The sequence below is a fragment of the Schistocerca gregaria genome, chromosome 8 (assembly GCF_023897955.1).
Source record: "Schistocerca gregaria isolate iqSchGreg1 chromosome 8, iqSchGreg1.2, whole genome shotgun sequence".
In the NCBI taxonomy this organism is placed as follows: domain Eukaryota; kingdom Metazoa; phylum Arthropoda; class Insecta; order Orthoptera; family Acrididae; genus Schistocerca; species Schistocerca gregaria.
The window spans coordinates 428,245,545-428,267,521 of record NC_064927.1 but is presented as its reverse complement, the minus strand read 5'-3'; the positions used below and the strand labels follow the sequence as shown (position 1 = coordinate 428,267,521).

At 43.7% G+C, this 21,977-nt stretch overlaps 1 protein-coding gene across 3 annotated transcripts in view; it reads right to left on the bottom strand.

The window, feature by feature from the left end:
* LOC126284338 (uncharacterized) overlaps positions 1–21,977 on the bottom strand; it is a 285,882-nt gene that overhangs the window by 10,759 nt on the left and 253,146 nt on the right. Inside the window, exons 15-16 of one of the 3 annotated variants that reach the window (XM_049983187.1) lie at positions 18,955–19,104; positions 3,598–3,762 (exon numbers count right to left, since the gene is read on the bottom strand). The exons of 1 other annotated variant lie outside the window; for it this stretch is intronic. In XM_049983187.1, coding sequence (XP_049839144.1) covers positions 3,598–3,762; positions 18,955–19,104 — 315 coding nt within the window. The remainder of the gene's footprint in view (positions 1–3,597; positions 3,763–18,954; positions 19,105–21,977) is intronic. One more of the 3 variants, XM_049983188.1, reaches the window with a different exon arrangement.

Here is a 21,977-nt window from a genome sequence, read left to right as displayed (position 1 = left end):
TTGGAGAGGGACATTGTTCTTCTAGGCACCTTTACTCGCTCACAGTGTGCTCACAACTGAAAAGAGCGTCTTGATGCGATCGACGGACATACTAGAGACACTGTCCAAAGCATCCGTGAAAAGTCTCGTTGTATTTTCACAGTGGTTTCCATTTCGCCACCGGTCGTTCCTCACTTTACGAATAACCCTTGTATATTTGTTTAGATAACATATTTAAGAGATTAACATTGCAACATAGCAGGGTTAATATAAGTGCGGGATAAGACATCTTGCCTGTGAAATGTGATATGTTGTAATATTAATTACCAGTGTAGCCTCCAGAATGTTAAATACAGACATGTAAACGTGGATGCATTGTACTGTACATGTGCCGATTGTCAGTTTGAGGGGTGGAGTTCCACGACTGTAGCACTTGGTCGGTCAGTACAGGCACGGTTAATGCTGGTTGTGGATGACGATCGAATTGATGTCCGGTGAGTTCCCATATGTTGTCGCCCCATGACATTCCATATGTGCTCGACTGGAGACAGATCTGGTTATCGAACAGGGCAAGGCAACGTGTTGACTCTCTGTAGAGCATGTTGGGCTACATCGGCTGTTTGTTGGCGAGCGTTATCCTGTTAAAAAACACCCCCTGGAATGGCGTTCCTGAATGGCAGGTAGAACAGGTCGAATAACCAGACTGACGTACAAATTTGCAGCAAGGGTGCGCGGGAAAAACACAAAAATGCTCCAGCTGTCATACCAAGTCGCACCCGTCCACAACTCACGGCTTAAGTCCAGTGTGTCTAGCACAGGGGCATGTTACTAGCGAGCCCTTAACTGACCTCCCTCTAACCAAAATACGGGCATCACTGGCACATAAGTAAAAACAACAAAACTCGTTCCTGGGATCCAGTGATATCTCTTTTGACACCATTGAAGTAGCAAATGGCGTTGGTTTGGAGTCAGTGTAAGGCACGCTACAGGCCCTATGGCTAAGAGCTGTCCTTGAAGTAATAATTTGTAAGAGATTGTTGCCTAACTGCGGTGTCAGGTGGTGCTCAGATTCCTGCTGCTGATGCAGTACGATTCGCCAGAGCCATATACCGAACACGATGGTCTTCCATCACGGAAGTCCCACATCCTTCTTAGAACATTGTCGTGACCGCCGCTGCCAACAATCATGTTCCGTGATTACGTTCCTGCCAAGTATTTTCCGCCTTAGACGTGCGGAGTGGCCGCGCGGTCCAGGGCGCCATGTCACGGATTGCGCGGCCCCTCCCGCCGGCGGTTCGAGTCCTCCCTCGGCATGGATGTGTGTGTTGTTCTTAGTATAAGTTAGCTTCGATTTGTTTAAATAGTGTGTAAGTGTAGGGACCGATGACGTCAGCAGTTTGGTCCATTAGGAATTCACACACATTTTGACATTTCGTAGCCTTATTACACGACCTCGTTGAGGTGTTGGTAATGGCGTCTTTCTCGCCTTAAAGGGATTTTCGACTAACATCAACTCACCACGACCAGTCTCAAAGGTAACTAACTCTCGCGACCGTTAGACTGTGTACGTAAAGCAAATCTTATTTCATTCCTGTTAGTGATCATACTAGCGCTTCTCTTATGTAACTAGCGCGAAATTCTAATAGTCATCATCTTCCAGATTGGCAACACGCCCACCAATTTTTGTTGATGTCGCACAACCCCTTCTTAGTGTTGCGATTTTTCCTTCAGTATAGCGTCTTATAAACATGTTTGATTTAGCCAAAGTTGGCTCATCATCAAACTCAACCATATTTTTGCAGTAGAATCAGTGTGAACAGTCATTTACAAGTAATGATGCAGTAGTAAGAGGGCCTCAAGGGTTCGACAAGCATGTCGGTATTCAAAGAAACCATAAATTGAAGATATGAAGTGAAATGGTTTCCCAGGGCGACAGTAACAAAATCGGCGTTCACCAGCGGAATCACTTGGCCAATGAACGGACATCATCTCTACCTGCTGACTGGTTAGTGCCGAAGCTTTGTGCTGTAGAGATGGCGAAGACGTACGTAATATAGGTATACTGGAAACATGGATTTATTATGGAATCAACCGATGATATATCTAAAATGTCGCTACAGCCCCTCGATATACAACGTATTTAATAAAAGGTGGTAGTAGAGCTAATACGAAAATTTCCTACAATGAAATGACCGGACACCGGTGTGTGTTGAGATATGAGCAGTTCAAGTTGCACAGCTAACAGCCAGCATTTTACTGATACATGAGGCAGGGCTTAGATGTCTTAATCAATTACCACAATGGGCACTAATGGAGCACGTACATATTGTCGAGTAATCATGGAAGTGATGGACAGGGATTGTCGATGACGTACTCACAGGGCCATACACTTCATCAAAAAAATTAAAAGGTGTTGTCTATCACCCGTTTCTGCAGGATGATTTAACAGCATAGCTGAAGCACGCTACCTTTGCAGAAGAAAACGAATATGTTTTATGCACGATGGCGCAATGCCGCTTTTTCCTCGTATCCTCCGGCAGCGCCTCACTGTTACGGTTCATCAACCACGGATTCGTCGAGGAGGTCCGGTAGCATGGCCTCCCCGTTCATCCCACGTGAATCCCTTGGCTTTCTAGCCGTGGGCACGTTTAATAGCATTGGAGTATGGCCAATCGATCGACAATAAGCAGACCTTACAGAACGCATGATTATAATACGTGTGACGCACTCCGAATGGGGCACAGTGTATTTGAAGGAGTGCGTGGTTCATTGTGAAGATGGGCTGAAGCACGTGCTTCGGTTCGTGGTGACAACATGCAACACTGACTAATGAGGCAACAACTACGGAACAGACTGGTGACAGATGGGAATGTGAGGACAGAGTTGCCCATAAAACTTACTGTGCAGATTAAAACTGTGTGCCCGACCGAGACTCGAACTCGTGACCTTTGCCTTTCGCGGACAAGTGCTCCGTCATCTGAGCCACCGAAGCACGACTCACGCCCGGTCCTCACAGATTTACTTCTGCCAGTACCTCGTCTCCTAATTTCCAATCTTAGTAAGACGTCCTTTTAAGTTCGTTGTTAGTTGATTAACTCAGTTTTGTCTTACAGAGGGCAGTTAAACCTTCTGATCAAACACGCTGAGCTACCGTGCCGGCACCATCTGAGCTACCCAAGCACCACTCACGCCCGGTCCTCACAGCTTTACTTCTGCCAGTATCTCGTCTCCTACCTTCCAAACTTTACAGAAGCTCTCCTGCAAACCTTGCAGAACTAGCACTCCTGAAAGAAAGGATACTGCAGAGACATGGCTTAGCCACAGTCTGGGGGGTGTTTCCAGAATGCAAGGTTCGCAGGAGAGCTTCTGTGAAGTTTGGAAGGTAGCTTCTGCTACACTGATATTATCGCAGTGTTAGCCGCCTCCGTGCTGACATCGTTCGTATTCTTGAACGACATTTCTTTTCATCTATGACGATCATCACTAAGATATGTTACAATCGTATGGAACATCGAAATGACTGTGGGGTGGCCACATGAGAGTTGCCATGTACATGTGGCCCAAGGATCGGCCGACGCTGGGCGAACATGGGGGCGAATACAGATACATGTAGCTCACCTATTAAGCCGTCAGCGCCACATTTGTAGTTAGTACACGTGGCCGAAGTGCCTTCCTCATCGCAGAAACACGTGTTGCATCTCTTCTTGTACGTCGTTCGTGGCTGACACAATGCCGACTGTGCCGAAATCAATGCACGTTTCACTCGCCTTGAAGGCACGCCAGCTGTATGAAAATGAGCGAAGAAGGTAGATTAGTAATAGTTATTTAAAAACAAAGAAATCGACGTTACTAGACGATTTCTGTACTTATTTACCTATCTCTTCACTCACACAATTAGCCCCCCTCCCCTCCCACCCGACACACACAAAGAGGTAACTTTTGCCCATAGATATCATTCGAATGCACTCTAAAGTAGGCAAAAGTGGTGAAAAGTGGTCTTAACAACATGGTATTCATGTATGTGATGTGTCAACAACTATTTTTAGTAACAGAGGCAGAACTACTGAATTAGCAATAAAGCAAGAATCCATGTAGTGATGCACTAATGCAGTGTAAGTAATAAAACATGTACTTATCAAGAAAGCACAAAAGCCAGAACTGTTTCCAACTTATAAGTACAAATGTAAAATGTGCAAAGTCAAAACTATCAGTGCTTCAAAATACACGCAATTTCAATTTTTTTTAAAAAAAATTATTTTCACCAGTAATAAAGTAACAGCTATTTGGAACAGAGCAACAGCGGGACAGTAGAAACTATAAAGATAATTAATCAAATAAATAAGATAGTTACACAATATCAGAAACTTTAAATTATCTTGCCCTGTCAGTAATCCATTTGGATTTCAGTCCTTAGGTAGCCTACAGTTTCTACGAAACCTATATCAAAACAGTTTTTAAAAATTATACTTCTTACAACAAAAAAAGAAATTTTGAATTTTATTAAAACTAAGTGTTGAACTGGTTTTTATTAAGTATAGTAATACGTCCTAATGTAAGACACAAAGCAGTTAAATACTTTAGCTGCCAACGGGAATTCACTTATTTCAATCGGGCAAGTTGGAAATGTGTGCCTGACCAGGATCCGAAAACTTGTCTCCTGCTTACTAAGGAGATGTGATGACCACTACTTCATATGGACACACTGGTCACCACAACTTCATGGACTACCCTAGCAGCCTCCATCTACTAATAAGCAGGATGCCAAGGTTCGAATCCTGGTCCGTCACCGTATTTCAACTTATCCCATTGATACAGATCAATGTCCACTGGGAGCTAATGTATTTCAATCCTTTGTGCCTTGATTCATAATGGCCCCAGGCTCAAAATGGTATCTTTTTTTAGACATGTCCGAAAGAACAAATATATAAGAAAACTTGTTTCAGTGGAACTTCTTTATACTGTATATTGAATTAGTTAATGAATCTTTTCACGCTGGTACTTTTCCACCCTAACTTTAACGTACTCTTATGAAATCACTTCACTTAGTAACACAAAACATGAGCACAGAATTATTGGCTGTCGCCTGGCAGAGCTTTGGAAGTCAGCTTGGAATGCGCTCCTAGCGAGGTCGTAGAAGAGACAAGCAATAAGAAAAACCACTGACGCTGCCACCTCAGCGTCAGCCAGTCCGGCCTGAGGATCATCGCCTGCCTCCTGCGGGTGCGCACTTCCTGTGCATGCCTTCCTTGAAAATCAGTAATTTGTTCCGTCAACCACTGCTCCTCTGCTGAACCCCCTTCAGAGAACCACTCGACCACACCTCCCTGCAGACGTGATGTCAGAGAAGCTCTGGAGCTGAGATTTGTTAACTGACGAGTGCAACAGATACGACAATGGCAGTGCAGCAATGGCGTTCAACGACTATGTGAAAACAAGTGCCTACTAAGTATTTTTCACCATGGTGTGTATGACTGTTTCTCGTTTTCCTTATATTTTCCTTTGTAATCTTCTAGTAGTATCAATGAAATGACAGTAAAGAAGTGTCAGCTCATGAAGCACTACAGCACTTGTTTTATCAGTGATCTGAATAGCGAGCGTATATTGTGAATTTACAAAGGAAATTAGAGAGGCTATGGGAGAAAAGAAAGGAACAGTCAATTCCTATCTAATCTCCACTTGTTCCAAAAACCAGAAACACCTCCTTCAGCAAATATGGTAATCATATTTTTAGTTTTTTTAATACCTCACATCCTGCTGCAAATTTAGAAAACTAGAATGACTAGCAGTATTTAAGTTTGACTCGACTGAAACTAGAAGGGAATGCTAAGAAGTACGTGGTGTGTCATGAAAAGTTTCGGAATGTTCAATCCTTCCTAGACATGCAGTAAATGATACTGTAACGTTGTAGACGGTCAAGTAACGTTAATGTGACCATCCTCTATGTTTGACGTCAGCATGGAATGACCATTCACAGACCGAAGGTGGCTGACTAATGTGAAGGTTTTATAAAGCTTGTCCAGGGGACAAGGATAACAGTGCAATCGTTGTCGTAATGTGGAATAGATCGATATATCTGAGACGCAGAATGACACGATCATTCGTGTTTGGCCCAATGCTGGAGGCATTTCAGAAAAGGCTAAATTCGTGAACTGTTCACGTGCCACCATGATTCAAGTATACAGAGTATGTCAAAATTGCGCTATCCAAAACTGGCCCTGAGACACTCTGGTGCATCATAGGAAACAAGGGGGAACGACGGCTGTAGAACATTGTATGGCAAAATAGACGTGCATTTGTTCAACAACTGTCTGCCCAGACGAAACAAGGGGCTACCAACAGTGTCTACTCAATGACCGTTCATCGAAAGTTGCTGTGTGAGCCTCTGCAGCAGGTACATTGTTCATTGCCGACAAAGGCTGAAATTGGACGCCCACGAATTGGTGACAGGTCATCTTTATAGGTGAACCATGTTTCATGTTCCATCTGAAAGATTGCCGTTAGCATGGGAGGCGTGAAATTTCAGAAGTCCATCGCCTTACAACAATTGTCGGAAGGATATAAAGACATTCTCTCATTCTTGTCATTTTGGAACGCACAATTGATCAACACAATTAAGCTTCTATACTTGAGGACGATTTCCACCCCTACAGGCAGCCAATTTTCCCGCAGCACGATGGTATCTACCATCAGGACAATCCAACATGTCAGACATGTACCACCTTGACTGGGCCATTCGCACCATGGATTCTCAACCAACAAACCTAGCGCAACTGTCAACAGAAATGGTGTCAGTAGGGCTCTACATCCCAACCAGTATTCTTCCAGAACCTCACTGACTCACTTGCTGGACATCTAGCAGCAGACCATCCTAGAAAAGATGGTTGTCTCCTGACAGGTGGTAAAAATAACTGTGACTCGACAGTGTAGAAGAATGAACGTGTTTAGGAACCTGTTAATGGGATACCTGTGAGACAGGGAGATCAGTGTAACGTTTCGAGTATCAAAGTAGGACGATAAATAGTAATATATAAAAGTTAACAGATGATGACAGTGCTAGTAGAGCCGTTTTGCAGCCTGCAGAGCAAAAGCCGTTCATTGCATTTTGCAGAGTCCGTCTGCTGACATGTCACATGAAGTATGCATGGACTTTGCAAAAATTTTAGATGAGACTGTTCCAACTGAGACTGAGGTAGCGACTAGCTTAGGGAAAAGGAACTGGTTTTAATACTGAAATCGTACGTCATAAAGGAGGTCATCTACGCCACATTCAACTAAACTATAGAAAGCCTCGATGGATGAAGTGTAAGCGACTATAAGCAAAAGACACTCCTGAGTGTAATCAATGACAGACTATTATTTAAGTGGTTGTAAGGAGGGGTGCGGGGTTGAGGAAGTAGGCATTGCATGAATCCACAATACTTGTGGGAATGTTTGGTATAAAAAAATTTGAACCTAACTCTCTTTAGGCTATGTGGTGTTGGTGGAGATAGTGTTCACTTGCCCTGTTGTTTGGTTTCTTCGTGCGAGGAAAGATTTCTGCATTAGCATGGAAGTAATCCCTAAGCTACAAAGTCATACTTGGGCTAGACTACCTTTTCAAACACCATGCCAAAGTCGATTTAGAATGGTGCCTGTGCAGCTGAATGCGACATCGTTTCATCTCAGTTTTCCTGCCGAAAAGCCTTACTGTGACATAGAACACTCCAGATACCAGGAAAACTGCGTTGGATATGTCTCAGATTTGACTTCTAGAATATGATACTTAAAGGTACGTGTAAACTAATCTGGATGGACGTTGGAGCAGATCTGCCAGTTAATACTTCATTTGTGATTGTGACATTGATGGAAAACGAAGAACGCAGTACATCCTGTATACCAGAGGTTGACAGAAGCTGGGCAGTGCCTATTAGTGGGGACAACTTTAGTTCACTAGAAGTAGAGCTATCACATTCTGCATTAACAGCTACCTTGCAATTATTGAAGGAGGGAGAATTACATAAGTGTCTCATGGAAGAATATTAGAAACTGGGGTAGTCATTTAATTTAGCGGCACTGTAGGAGAAAGTGTCAAGTTTGGAAGGATGTAACCGGGGGGGGGGGGGGGGGGGAGATGCAAAGATTATTAGAAGAATATGTGGAATAATTCATACTTCCTGGTCTATTACCAGCTGCACCAATGATGCAGTATACATTTCCCACTGGGAATGAACCACTGATGTATAGAAAGCCATACCAAATTACAGCATTATCTCCTACTTCTTATGGGGGAATGTATTCACCAACATATCCCTGATAGTATTATAGGAGCTATCACAAACTGCTGGGGGCACCACTCATTATTTTGCCATAATGCAGCTTGGATGGAATTAAGACTTATAGATCTAGTTGCAACTGCCAGCATCCAAATCACTTGCATACATTTATATGTACCCAGAGTCTAACATCACAGAGAAGGGCAGTTAAGTTATTTTATGACCATGTATTTGGCAAGTGGCTTCCACCACTAAGAGCTGGAGGATGGAGGATGGACCCAAGATGACATTTGTGAGTTCCATTCAGTCATCATCAGTACCAGCGAATGCCATTCATATTAATGATTATCCTAATGACACTTCACCACATTTTAAAGATGGCGTTATAAGGTTTGAAACAGAAACAATGCATACTGAATCTGTATGACATAAAAATCTTTTCTAAGGATGTCCAAGAGCACTGGTACGTTCATGAGATGTGTTTAGTCGATCAAGAGCAGCATAATTAATGCTGAGTTAAAGTGTGTAAGTTTGTTTTAAGAAAGTTCAGACATTTCTCATATTATTGCCCAGGTTGGTGTGCAAAATGACCTGAAGTTGTAGAAGTCATGCAGCAGTTCCCAGCACCTAATACAAGCTAAGAATTTCAAGTCCTTTCAGGTTTGGACAGCTATTACAGACATTTGTGCCAAAATTTTCAGAAGTATCATGAACCATACCCACTTGTTTAAAAAAGGAAGTAATATTTCAGTAGGCTACAGACTACTAACAAACCTTTCTGCAATTAAAAGATTTAATAGCTACTGGTCTTATCTGCTGGTCCCATTCTTGGTTTTCTGGATTATTAGAAACTGTTCATATTACCATGTGATGCCAGCTATCAACCTTAGGGTCCATGAGGATGCTCCTAAAGAACTAAATAAGATGGATTAAAATTCTTTGGTTGCTGAAAAAGGGATACTTGGTTTGATCGATGGCATCACTTACTTATGTTACTACCTTTGTGACTGACAGTATAAAGTTACAAACACAACTCTGATGTGCCTTAGGTGCCTTGAAGATACAATCAACTATTTGATTAGATGTACTTTACGATTAAGTGAGGTTCATTTTGAAACCATAGATTTCCCTTTGAAGACCTGCAGCAATGAATGTGGGTTGAGGCTCAAGATATGGGCCTTGGAATGCTTCCATATAGCTGAAGATAAATGGAAAATGGCTCACACTGCTTCCCAACATTGCCAGCAGTTCATGACAGACACTCAATTCTGTGCTTACAAAGAAGTATTATATTGACAAATAATGTGTGGCTGATATGTAGACTGGCCAGCAAGGTTACAGGATGAAGTACTGAAGCAAGCCCATGATGCTGAATTGGTGTAGCATGGAAGCCAGTAACAAATATATGTGTTGCAGAAGATTATTTGTGGAAAAATGTTAATGCATGATGTGGAAACACACGAAACCAGCGTTCCTTTTGCACAAAGAGCCAAATAATGTTGTCAACAGATTCCATTAAAAAGCTTCTCTGAGACCACCAGACTATTACACATAATCAGTATGGATATTTTTGGTCCCTTTCTGCAGTTATAAGTGGGTGTTTCGAGTATGTCATTTTTCAGTAATTATATTTGTAATTGTAGCGCTAAGTCCGCAGGTGAAACCAGTAACACAGTTGATGGTTAACATGTGGATATTCAACCTTGGGATGTAAGAGACTGTAATTAATAAATCAGGCCATAAAGTTGAGTGATGACTTCAATAAAGGTTTAGATGATAAGTTCAGTGGACTGAATGGAAAATGTAACATTAAAGGATTAGGGATCAATGCACAAACTGTTTGATTCAGCTTTGCAGGAGCAGAAAGATGACTAAACTCTACATTACGTTATTGATGTCAAATTTGTCTGAAGAGATTGTTTCAGAGATACTCCAAGCAGAACTTCGAGGTGAATTTTCTAAAGAACAACATTTTGGTCAGATGTTAATAAAGAGTTAAATTTCTTCCGCTACAGTGAAAGAGGCTGAGGAGAAGGGGTCAATGATGAGACAAAATGATAGCAAGAGAGAAACAGTGATGGAGTAGCAGCAAAAATGGAAGCTATTGTGACACCCTGAGAAGGCGAGTTCTCATTAGAGACAAGAATATAGTGAGGAGTGCCCCAGGGAAGTATGACAGGACAGCTATTGTTTTCTACAAACATAAATGGTCGGGTGAACAGAGTGGGCAGCAATCTGCACCTATTTGCTGATGATGCTGTGGTATATGACAATGTGTCATCGCTGAGCGACAGTAGGAGGCTACAAGGTGATTTCAACAAAATTTATAGTTTGTGGGACGAATGGGAGGTAATTCTAAATGCATAATAATGTAAATTACTGAAGATGAATAGGGAAAACAAACCAGTAATGTGCTGCTTGATACAGTCACGCCATTTAGATATCCTGGCGTGGCATTGCGAAATGATATGAAATGGAAAGAGCTTATAGGGATTGTAGTTGGAAAGGCGAATGGTTCACTTTGGTTTATTAGAAGAACATTAGGAAACTGTGGGTCATCTGTGAAAGAGATTCCATATATGACATTAGTGAAACCAACTCGTCAGTACTGTCAAGTGTTCTATACATCCTCAAGGGGGATAACGGGAAGACAGTAGGAAGAAAGCAGTCTAGAAATGGATTGCAAGATCTGTTACAACATGAAAGTATTATGGAGAATTCCTTGAGGGAAGGCAACGTTCTTTTTGACGAACATCATTGAGAAAATTTAGAGAACCGCCGTTTCAGGCTTACAGCAGAACAATTCTACTGCTCCTGAAGTACATTTCACGAAAGGAACACAAAGGTAATATAAAAGAAAGTAGGTACCATACAGTCATTCTTCACTTACTCTACTTGTGAGTGGAATGGGAAACAAAATTTCTGGTAGTGGATCAGAGTAACCCCTAGCTTGCGAAACACACACACACACATGTGGAGGCTGAGCGCTCAAGCAAACAACTTTCCAAAATAATATCATAATGACAGAGAGATCTGGTCATAATGATGACAGCAGAAACTGCCTCAAGATGTTTCATATCGAACGCAACACTGTGTATACAGTTACTGACACTGCAAAGAAAGATCGTCTAAAGAAGCTTTGAAATCCAGAAGTGGCCAACGGTGCTAACACGATCAGAAAACTAGGACAGATTCTGTCATCACTGCAGAAGTATAGCTTAGCTTGACAAGTCCGAATACCCGGAGTTGCACACCTAGATTCTCAGTGTTGCAGCTAACTAGTACTGAGACAGAAGCTGTGATGTTTCAACCACTGCCCACTGAGGTGCGAACCCTCTAAATTGACACTTACAACTAAATCTGAAAGACTCTGCTGCTGCTGCCTCATCCTTGTGTTCACAGATGGGACAACGTGGGTGTCTTCCGACACCAGCATCATGCAGGTCCTACTGATTATCTCTGGCGATCTGAACAGACCCAACCGTTACAGTGGAGATTTGGTAGCTGCTTCTTCCCACCCCTAACTCACAGATACAGAGACACTGGTACCGCAGGCCATTCTCTAGCAGGAAAATGGTTCAAATGGCTCTAAGCACTATGGGATTTAACATCTGCGGTCATCAGACTTCTACTTAAACCTAATTAACCTAACGACATCACACACATCCATGCCTGAAGCAGGATTCAAACCTGCGACTATAGCAGCCGCGGGGTTCCAGATAGAAACACCTAGAACCTCTCGACCAAAAAGGCCACGTCTCGCAGGAAAGCTCAGGCATAATTCGTCACGACTACAGCTATAGAGCGCAGAGCGAGCTAGTGAAAATGTCGCTGTGCTTGTTTTTGAATCAACAGTCTTTTGACTGCTTTAATGTGGAACACTACAAATTCCTCTCCTGTACCAATCTTTGCATCTCAGTGCAGTAATTGAAACCTTCGTCCTCAATTATTTGTTGGATGTATTTCAATCTCCGTATTTTTCTACAGTTTGCACCTCCACAGCTCTGCCTATTACTATGGAAGTTGTTGCCTAGTGCCTCAACAGATGACCTAGCATCCTGTAACTTCTTCCTGTCACTATTTTCGTTGGATTCCTTTCCTAGCTGGCTCTGTAGAGGACCTCCTAATTCCTTACCGATTTACTACACTTAATTTTCAACATGCTGCTGCAGCACCACACCTCAATTGCCTCAACAATCTTCTGTACCCGTTTCCCCACACTGTATATCTTACCGCCACACAATGCTGTGCTCCAAAAGAAAGTTGTCAGAAATTTCTTCCTCAAATTATGACCTGTGTTTGACACGAATAGACGTCTCTGGTTTATAAGTGTGTGAAGTGTCGCTAAAGTTGAATTACATTTTCGGGTGTCTGAAACATTCTCACCATCCCATACTGCACGATGCTACCCAGATGAATACAGCCCCGCCCCAAGTAAGTTGATGACATACCGTAAGTGAAAAACATTTAAAGTATGTAACTGAAATGTCAAGAAAGTAACAAGTGAATTTGGCGGTATTGTTCTGCAACACTTCAGGAAGTAAGTCGACTGTCACACTGTTACCAAATGTCCACCGAGACGCCAAACGTCGTGGGATACAGATATGCAAACATACAGACGGTGGTAGTATCGCATACATAAGATATAAATCGCTAGTGCATTGCCAGAGCAGTCATTTCTATTCAGATGACTCATCTGAAAAAGTTTCCATTTTGATTATGACATGACGGGAATTAACAGACTTCGAATGTGCAATGGTAATAGGAGCTAAATGCTTGCAGCATTTGATTTCGGAAATCCTTAGGGAACTCAATATTCTGAGATCCACAGAGTCAAGAGTGTGCCGAAATACCATATTTTAGGCATTACTTCTCGCCATAGAGGGCACAGTGGCCAACGGCCTTCATTCAACACCGGAGAGCAGCGAGGTTTCCCCAGTTGTCAGTACTAATGGACAAGCAACACGAGTGAAATCAATGTGGTGAGTATGCCGAACCTATCCGTTAGCACAGAGCTGCAAAGTATGGTGTTAACGGGCTACTATGGCAGCAGACGACCGACTCGAGTGTCTTTGCTAACGGCACGACATCGCCTGCAGCGCCTCCTCTTTGGTTGCGACCATATCGGTTGGTCCCAAGATAACTAAAATACCGTGACCGGGTTAGGTGAGTCCCGTTCAGTTGGTAAGAGACCATTGTAGGACTCGTGTATGACGGAGACCCAACGAAGCCATGGACCCAGGTTGTCCACATGGCACTATATAAGCTGGTAGTGTCTTCTTAAAGGTGTGCGCTGTGTTTAAATTGGACTGAGTCCTCTGGTCCAACTGAACTGATCATGGATTGGAAATAGTTGTATTCAGCTTATCGGTTGGACCCTAGATAACTAAAATACCGTGACCTGGTTAGATGAGTCCCGTTCAGTTGGTAAGAGACCATTGTAGGACTCGTGTATGACGGAGACCCAACGACGCCATGGACCCAGGTTGTCCACATGGCACTATATAAGCTGGTGGTGTCTTCTTAATGGTGTGGGCTGTGTTTAAATTGAATGGACTGAGTCCTCTGGTCCAACTGAACTGATCATGGATTGGAAATGGTTGTATTCAGCTTATCGGTTGGACCCTAGATAACTAAAATACCGTGACCTGGTTAGATGAGTCCCGTTCAGTTGGTAAGAGACCATTGTAGGACTCGTGTATGACGGAGACCCAACGACGCCGTGGACCCAGGTTGTCCACATGGCACTATATAAGCTGGTGGTGTCTTCTTAATGGTGTGGGCTGTGTTTAAATTGAATGGACTGAGTCCTCTGGTCCACCTGAACTGATCATGGATTGGAAATGGTTGTATTCAGCTACTTGGAGACCATTTCCAGCCTTTCATGGACTTCATGTACCCAAACAACGATGGGGTTGTTATGGATGACAATATGCCATAACACTGGTCCACAGCTGTTCGCAACTGATTTGAGGAACATTCTCTACAGTTTGAACTAATTTCTTTCCCACCCAGATCGTTCGAAGTGGGTCATAATCGAGAGATGAGCCGCTGTTCAAAATCCTGCAGCATAACACTTTTGCAATTATGGTCTGCTATAGAACAGTGTGGCTCAATACTTCTGCAGGGGCTTCCAACGACTTGTGGAGTCCACAGCCATGTGGAGGTGCTGCACAACGATGGTCAAAAGGAGGTCCGACAGGATATTAGGAGGTATCCCATGACTTTTGTAGCCTTGATGTATTCTATATTGCTGTGAGTTCTAATGGCAACAGGAAGAGTAACATTTCCCAGTCAATGTGTTTTTGAGCAACACTGCCAGCTGCCAATATCGATCAAATATACAAAGAGCTGAAATATAAAAAGTATAAGCAAATGGGTACGAGTCAGTGAGATGCTGTAGATTAAGAGCAGGGTAATCAGCTGGATAGCCCGTCTTTTCAATACGAGTCGTGAACATTTCTCTAACCACCCCTAGGTTAATAGATTTTTCTTATGAGAAATATTGAAGAGTAATTATTACAGTAGACTGCTAAGTTACATTTATAACAACCCAGTGCCAAGAAGGCAATAAATAAAAACATATTTTTAGAAAGTTGCTTGGAGTCATGTTTACCAACAGTGGCGTCAGCAACATGTGGAAATGAGAATTTGACGATATAGCTGTGAAGGTAACTTTGGAAAATGTGTAGCCTGTGCAGATATTTCTGATTCATTATGTTAGACCACAATGATTTCTTAACAGTGGTCATCGTCAGCTCGTTTTTAAGTCAAACTTCATTTCTGCTAGTGAAACAATTTCTCAAATGTATGTATAAAGCATCAGGATTCTTGTGTCTCACACGCAACACATTTCTATCACATTTTACTTAAACACAGCAATAAGCCATATGATTACACCTTCCTGCACACGATTTCACTTCTTCTGCAATAGACGGTAACCACATTTTAAGGGCGGTAAACAAGAGTAACAGATTCTCACATACTCCTAGACTAACTATTCTCCAACATCCAGGCTACCCTGTGAATTTCGTAATGACTCGAGGGGTCTACATAGCATTATAGACTGCAATCCTCGTCTGCGCCATCAGTGTCCTTCACAATACATTGTGCACATCTGCGTGATAAACGATAAGGAGTGCGCCAATGATTGGAGGTACAATTTTATTCCGCCTGGTAACTGTATAACACAACAAATAAATTCACTTCTAGGAACCGTTAGGTGGCAGTTGCGGTTAAGAATCGTAACTACAAAGAACGATATAGTCAAAGATATATAAATAAGACGTATTTGTATTAATAATGTTCAACGTATTTTGATGTAATCACGAGTAAATAAGTCAACGTTTCTTAACAATAACCGTAATACGTTGTGCGTAAATTCATTTGACAGAGGGTTTATAATTATTTGCTGTGGTATGGTTATAAGTTGTGGGTACATGCCATTGGATGATGTTTCTAGGAGAAATAGGGAGGTTTTTCAATTGAGGATATTTGCACGTGAATAATCTGAACGTTTACAAAGATCAAGTAAGGCTACACACTGCCGACAACCGGTTACTTTATAATTGGTATTAATAAGTACTTTCAAGTACTATTAGTCTAGTGTGGTATTACGGAGACTTCCCCTTCCTGTTTGTTTGTCCAATTACCTAGCATACACACTGTTTACTTTCTATAGGTAAAGTAAATCAAACATTTTTGTGAGTTTAATGTTCTCAGAGTAGCAATACAAAACTGTTGAAATGTACACTCTTGGAAATGGAAAAAAGAACACATTGACACCGGTGTGTCAGACCAACCATACTTGCTCCGGACACTGCGAGAGGGCTGTACAAGCAATGATCACCGCACGGCACAGCGGACACACCAGGAACCGCGGTGTTGGCCGTCGAATAGCGCTAGCTACGCAGCATTTGTGCACCGCTGCCGTCAGTGTCAGCCAGTTTTCCGTGGCATACGGAGCTCCATCGCAGTCTTTAACACTGGTAGCATGCCGCGACAGCGTGGACGTGAACCGTGTGTGCAGTTGACAGACTTTGAGCGAGGGCGTATAATGGGCATACGGGAGGCCGGGTGGACGTACTGCCGAATTGCTCAACACGTGGGGCGTGAGCTCTCCACGGTACATCGATGTTGTCGCCAGTGGTCGGCGGAAGGTGCACGTGCCCGTCGACCTGGGACCGGACCGCAGCGACGCACGGATGCACGCCAAGATCGTAGGACCCTACGCAGTGCCGTAGGGGACCGCACCGCCACTTCCCAGCAAATTAGGGGCACTGTTGCTCCTGGGTTATCGGCGAGGACCATTCGCAACCGTCTCCATGAAGCTGGGCTACAGTCCCGCACACCGTTAGGCCGTCTTCCGCTCAAGCCCCAACATCGTGCAGCCCGCCTCCAGTGGTGTCGCGACAGGCGTGAATGGAGGGACGAATGGAGATGCGTCGTCTTCAGCGATGAGAGTCGCTTCTGCCTTGGTGCCAATGATGGTCGTATGCGTGTTTGGCGCCGTGCAGGTGAGCGCCACAATCAGGACTGCATACGACCGAGGCATACAGGGCCAACACCTGGCATCATGGTGTGGGGAGCGATCTCCTACACTGGCCGTACACCTCTGGTGATCGTCGAGGGCACACTGAATAGTGCACGGACATACAAACCGTAATCGAACCCGTCGTTCTACCATTCCTAGACCGGCAAGGGAACTTGCTGTTCCAACAGGACAATGCACGTCCGCGTGTATCCCGTGCCACCCAACATGCTCTAGACGGTGTAAGTCAACTACCCTGGCCAGCAAGATCTCCGGATCTGTCCCCCATTGAGCATGTTTGGGACTGGATGAAGCGTCGTCTCATGCGGCCTGCACGTCCAGCACGAACGCTGGTCCAACTGAGGCGCCAGGTGGAAATGGCATGGCAAGCCGTTCCACAGGACTACATCCAGCATCTCTACGATCGTCTCCATGGGAGAATAGCAGCCTGCATTGCTGCGAAAGGTGGATATACACTGTACTAGTGCCGACATTGTGCATGCTCTGTTGCCTGTGTCTATGTGCCTGTGGTTCTGTCAGTGTGATCAAGTTTCCCCTTCCTGGGACAATGAATTCACGGTGTTCTTATTTCAATTTCCAGGAGTGTATATTAATGAAAGGAGGGTAGGTATTGCGGTTTGACAGTTATTATGCTTCCGCCCACAGAAACGTAACTTAAATTCTTGTAGACTTTCCGCTCTCGATAATATCTTGGATTATACCTGATGATCTCTAATGTCTGAAGCTGCTACACTACCGAAATTAATTACCGTGTGGTGTGACTCTTACAGCCAAGACATCTTCTCTCAACTGCTCTTCCTAGTCCATTGCTGCCTCTGATAGAATTACAAAGTCGTAGGCAGAACTCGAAGCTTTATTTCTAGCCTATGAACTTCTGTTCCTTTCCAAATTTCTGCTATGAACTTCTGTTCCTTTTCCAAAATTTCCTTGGTATACAGAGAAAATGGGGAATGATCCTCTGTCATTTAATAATGTGAATGGAAACAGAACACTCAAATCAATCGAAACCTTCAAGTCGCTGGAAGGTTATGGCCAGAGTGAATTAAGGTGGAGCAAGCACACATACCTAGCTGCGAGGCAAGCAGACTTTTTTATTTGTTTAGTGAAGAATCCTACGGCACTGTAATTAGCGCAGTAAGGAGATCGCTTACAAATACCATCTTGAGTACCGTTTGGTTGTGACCCATTTTTTGGGGTCACTTTGCTGTCAGTAGATCGAGCATTAAATAAGGAAACAAGGATGAGTGATGAGTGGTCCAGTGCACAACCGGAGACATCATGATACAGTGGTATCTCTAATAATATTTGTTTATCTTGCAGAGTGTACAGTGATGTAAGTGCATTCCGAGCTTTAGTCGGACTCTGGACTAAAGCCCACATGATGCGATGGAGTGTTGAGGACTCGCCAGGACGTCTTTGAAGTCGCCGCAAAAGGCCTGTGCTAAAGCCGTGTACTGTGCTGGCAACGGCAGTAGCCCCGGGAAGGCGCTGTCCTTCTAAACGTTCTGCCGTGACCATGCATGCCTCGCTCCTCAGTAGTCCCGTAGACTGCCTGTCACGTGCTCAGGTGGAGAATTCTGGCTGTGGTCCAGCATGTCAGCTGTCGTGACGACTTAGGGCTCATTCAATACCACGGATCGACCAAGACTACGGTAGACTCTGAAAGGTCGGCAACAGGCTGCACTGACATGTTTTACCTGGTCGACGGTGGCTTGCAAATGGTCCACAGTGACCCAGTAGTGGAGGAGTGCTTGCTCCACATCAGTGTGCTCATCCACAATTAGTCAGTGTGCAACAATGCCTCTCGAAGTTGACATCAGCAAGAAAGTATTAGGCTGATAACTAGTACTTGCGGTCTATTTAATTGTCAGTACGTCTTACTGACGAACGGATCGCCACATCTGCCCAGCGCTAACCCTCTATATTCCGAGATCGCTTGGCAGAACTTTTACAAAAGCTTAAGCTTTTACAATGAAATTATTATACTGGTGCGAAATAGAAAACCCCAAAAGTCTATTCACAGAATAATCGAGTAGCATTCAAAGAAGGACTGTTGACACATCTACTTTTCGACCTTCTCTTAAGGAATGGGTTATCATGACGCAGAAATCAAAGCAATGAGCACTATTAACAAGGAATGTATAGATAGAGACGAGTATATCAGGAACGTACCTCTCTGTGTGCCAGTGTTACACTCAAAATTCGTGCAGACAGCGTTGGTGCCGTTTCTATTGCAAAAGCAAGCGTTGCAGTCTTTTGTATACGCTGTGTACGGTTCGCAATGCTGTGGTGAACGCTTAATTCGTTTCGGAGCACTGTGAGCTGTACGAAAGTAAGAGAAAAACTAACCATTAGTAATAATTCTTTTGCCCCCTACAAGTGTGCGCGCACACACATACATACATACACACACACACACGCACACACAAACGCAAAGGCATGTTGTGATTACTTGCATCGCAAACGAATCAGTCTCCAGGCTTTCACTTACATTCGAAGTATCCACTCGCTAGTGTAGCTGACATAAACCAAACGTCAATTTTAAGTTGATGTTGATGTCACACAATGATTCCATGTTAAAGTTATGTGAAAAGTTATTACATATTAAAGAGAGACACATGAAAAAAAATTATTTAAAATCTTTTGCCGTCAAATGTTAAGGAGAGATTTGTGCCCAGTTCTACACATACATACGTTTGCCTTTGTAATAAGTGTATATACACTACTGGACATTAAAATTGCTACACCACGAAGATGACGTGCTACAGACACGAAATTTAACTAACAGGAATAAGATGCTGTGATATGCAAAGGGTAATACGCAACGGCCTCGTGTCACTAGCACTCGAGATGACATGCATCTTATCCGAATGGCTGTAACGGATCGTGCAGCAACGTCTCGATTCCTGAGTCAACACATGAGGACGTTTGCAAGACAACAACCAACTGCTCGAACAATTCGACGACGTTCGCAGCAGCATGGGCTATTAGCTCGGAAAACCATGGCTGCGGTTACCCTTGACGCTGCATCACAGACAGGAGCGCCTGCGATGGTGTACTCAACGACGAACTTGGGTGCACGAATGGCAGAACGTCATTTTTTCGGATGAATCCAGGTTCTGTTTACAGCATCATTATGGTCGCATCCGTGTTTGGCTACATCGCGCTGAACGCACATTGGAAGCGTGTATTCTAATCGCCATACCGGCGTATCACCCGGCGTGATTTTATGGGTTGCCATTGGTAACACGTCAAGGTCACCTCTTATTCGCATTGACGGGACATTGAACAGTGCATATTACATTTGAGAAGTGCTACGACCCGTGGCTCTACCCTCCATTCGATCCCTGCGAAACCCTATATTTCAGCAGGATAATGCACCACCGCATGTTGCAGGTCCAGTACGGGTCTTTCTGGATACAGAAAATGTTCGACTGCTGCCCTGGCCTGCACATTCTCCAGACCTCTCACCAATTGAAAATGTCTGGTGAAAGGTGGCCGAGCAACGCCAGTCACTACTCGTGGTTAACTGTCGTATTATGTTGAAGCTGCATGGGGCAGCTGTGCCTGTACACGCCATCCAAGCTCTGTTGGACTCAATCCCCAGGCGTATCAAGGCCGTTATTACGGTCAAACGTCGTAGTTCTGGGTACTGATTTCTCAGGATCTATGCACCCAAATTGCGTGGGAAATGCAATCACATGTCAGTTCTAGTATAATACATTTGTCCAAAGAATACCCGTTTATCCTCGGCATTTCTTCTTGGTGCAGCAAAACGGAGCCAAGGTTCTCAAGGAACTTAAAATGGAAATTTTAGAGAAGAGGCGATGATATACTCTCTAAACACTGTTGGCGACAATTATAGAACTGGAATTTCAAGCTGGGCAACATCAAAACTTCATTCATGTTACACCTCATCTAGAGGTCGTGACAGTAGAGGAAGAGGGGAATGGGATGTATACCAAGGGGCACAGGGAAACACCTTTAACCTGTACTGTCAAAGGCGTCGTATGGTAATAAACATTTTGTTGTGAATGCATTCTTATTTTCTACTTCACATGAGCAAATTACGATTCATAGTAGCAACTTAAAACACAGTAACTTGCAAACTACCTGTTTCAAAACAATAATTACGAAGGGATGGGAAATTTTTAGTATTTTGCAGATTTATCATGTTGTGCTGCATAATGATGCCCTCGCTAAGGATCCTTTCTTGAGTGAAGTTGGTTTCACGCTCGAGCTACCCTACATAATATCATCGGATACAAAGCTGACAGCTGACAATCAATGATGTTTCTCCCACATGATTAAATGTCAGCTCTTCATATACACCTAACGACCAAGGCATTATATAGATATCCTTAACAGTGTACAGGGTAGCCTCCACCACACACTGTACAGTGGCTTGCGGAATATATATATAGATGTATATGGTGGCTTAGAGCTCAAGCAAGCAACATACAAAACTAATATCGTAGCGACAGAGAGGTCTCATCATAATGATGACTGCACAAACTTCCTCAAGATGTTTCATATCGGACGCAACACTGTCTATACAGTTACTGCCACAGCAAAGAAAGAGAGTCTGAAGGGAGAAATTTTGAAATCCCGAAGTGGACAATGGTGCTAAAATGACCAGAAAAGTAGGACACATTTTCGTCCCTGCAGAAGGATAGCTTACCTTGACAAATCCAAATTCCCGGAATTGCACACCTAGATTCTCAGTGTTACAGCTAACCAGCACTGAGTCAGAAACTGTGACGTTTCATCCACAGCGCATTGAGGTGCGAACCCTCTAAGATGACATTTCCAACTAGATCTGAAAGACTCTGCTGCTGCTGCCACCTCACGCTTGCCTTCACGGATGGGAAGACGTGGGTGTCTTCCGACACCAGTGTCATACAGGTCCTATTCAGGATCCCTGGCGAGCTGGTCAGCCAGGTAACTGCTGCCTTCCACCGCTACCGCACAGATACAAGCAGACACTGGTGCCGCAGGCCATTACCTCGCAGGAAATCTCAGGCGCAATCCCTCACGACTACAGCTACAGAGTGCAGAGCGATCTAGCGAAAACGACGATGTTTTTAGTTTCGAATCATCAGTCTTTTGACAGCTTTAATGTGGCCCACCACGAATTCCTCTCCTGTGCCAATTTTTCCATCTCAGAGCAGTAATAGAAACCTACCTCCTTAATT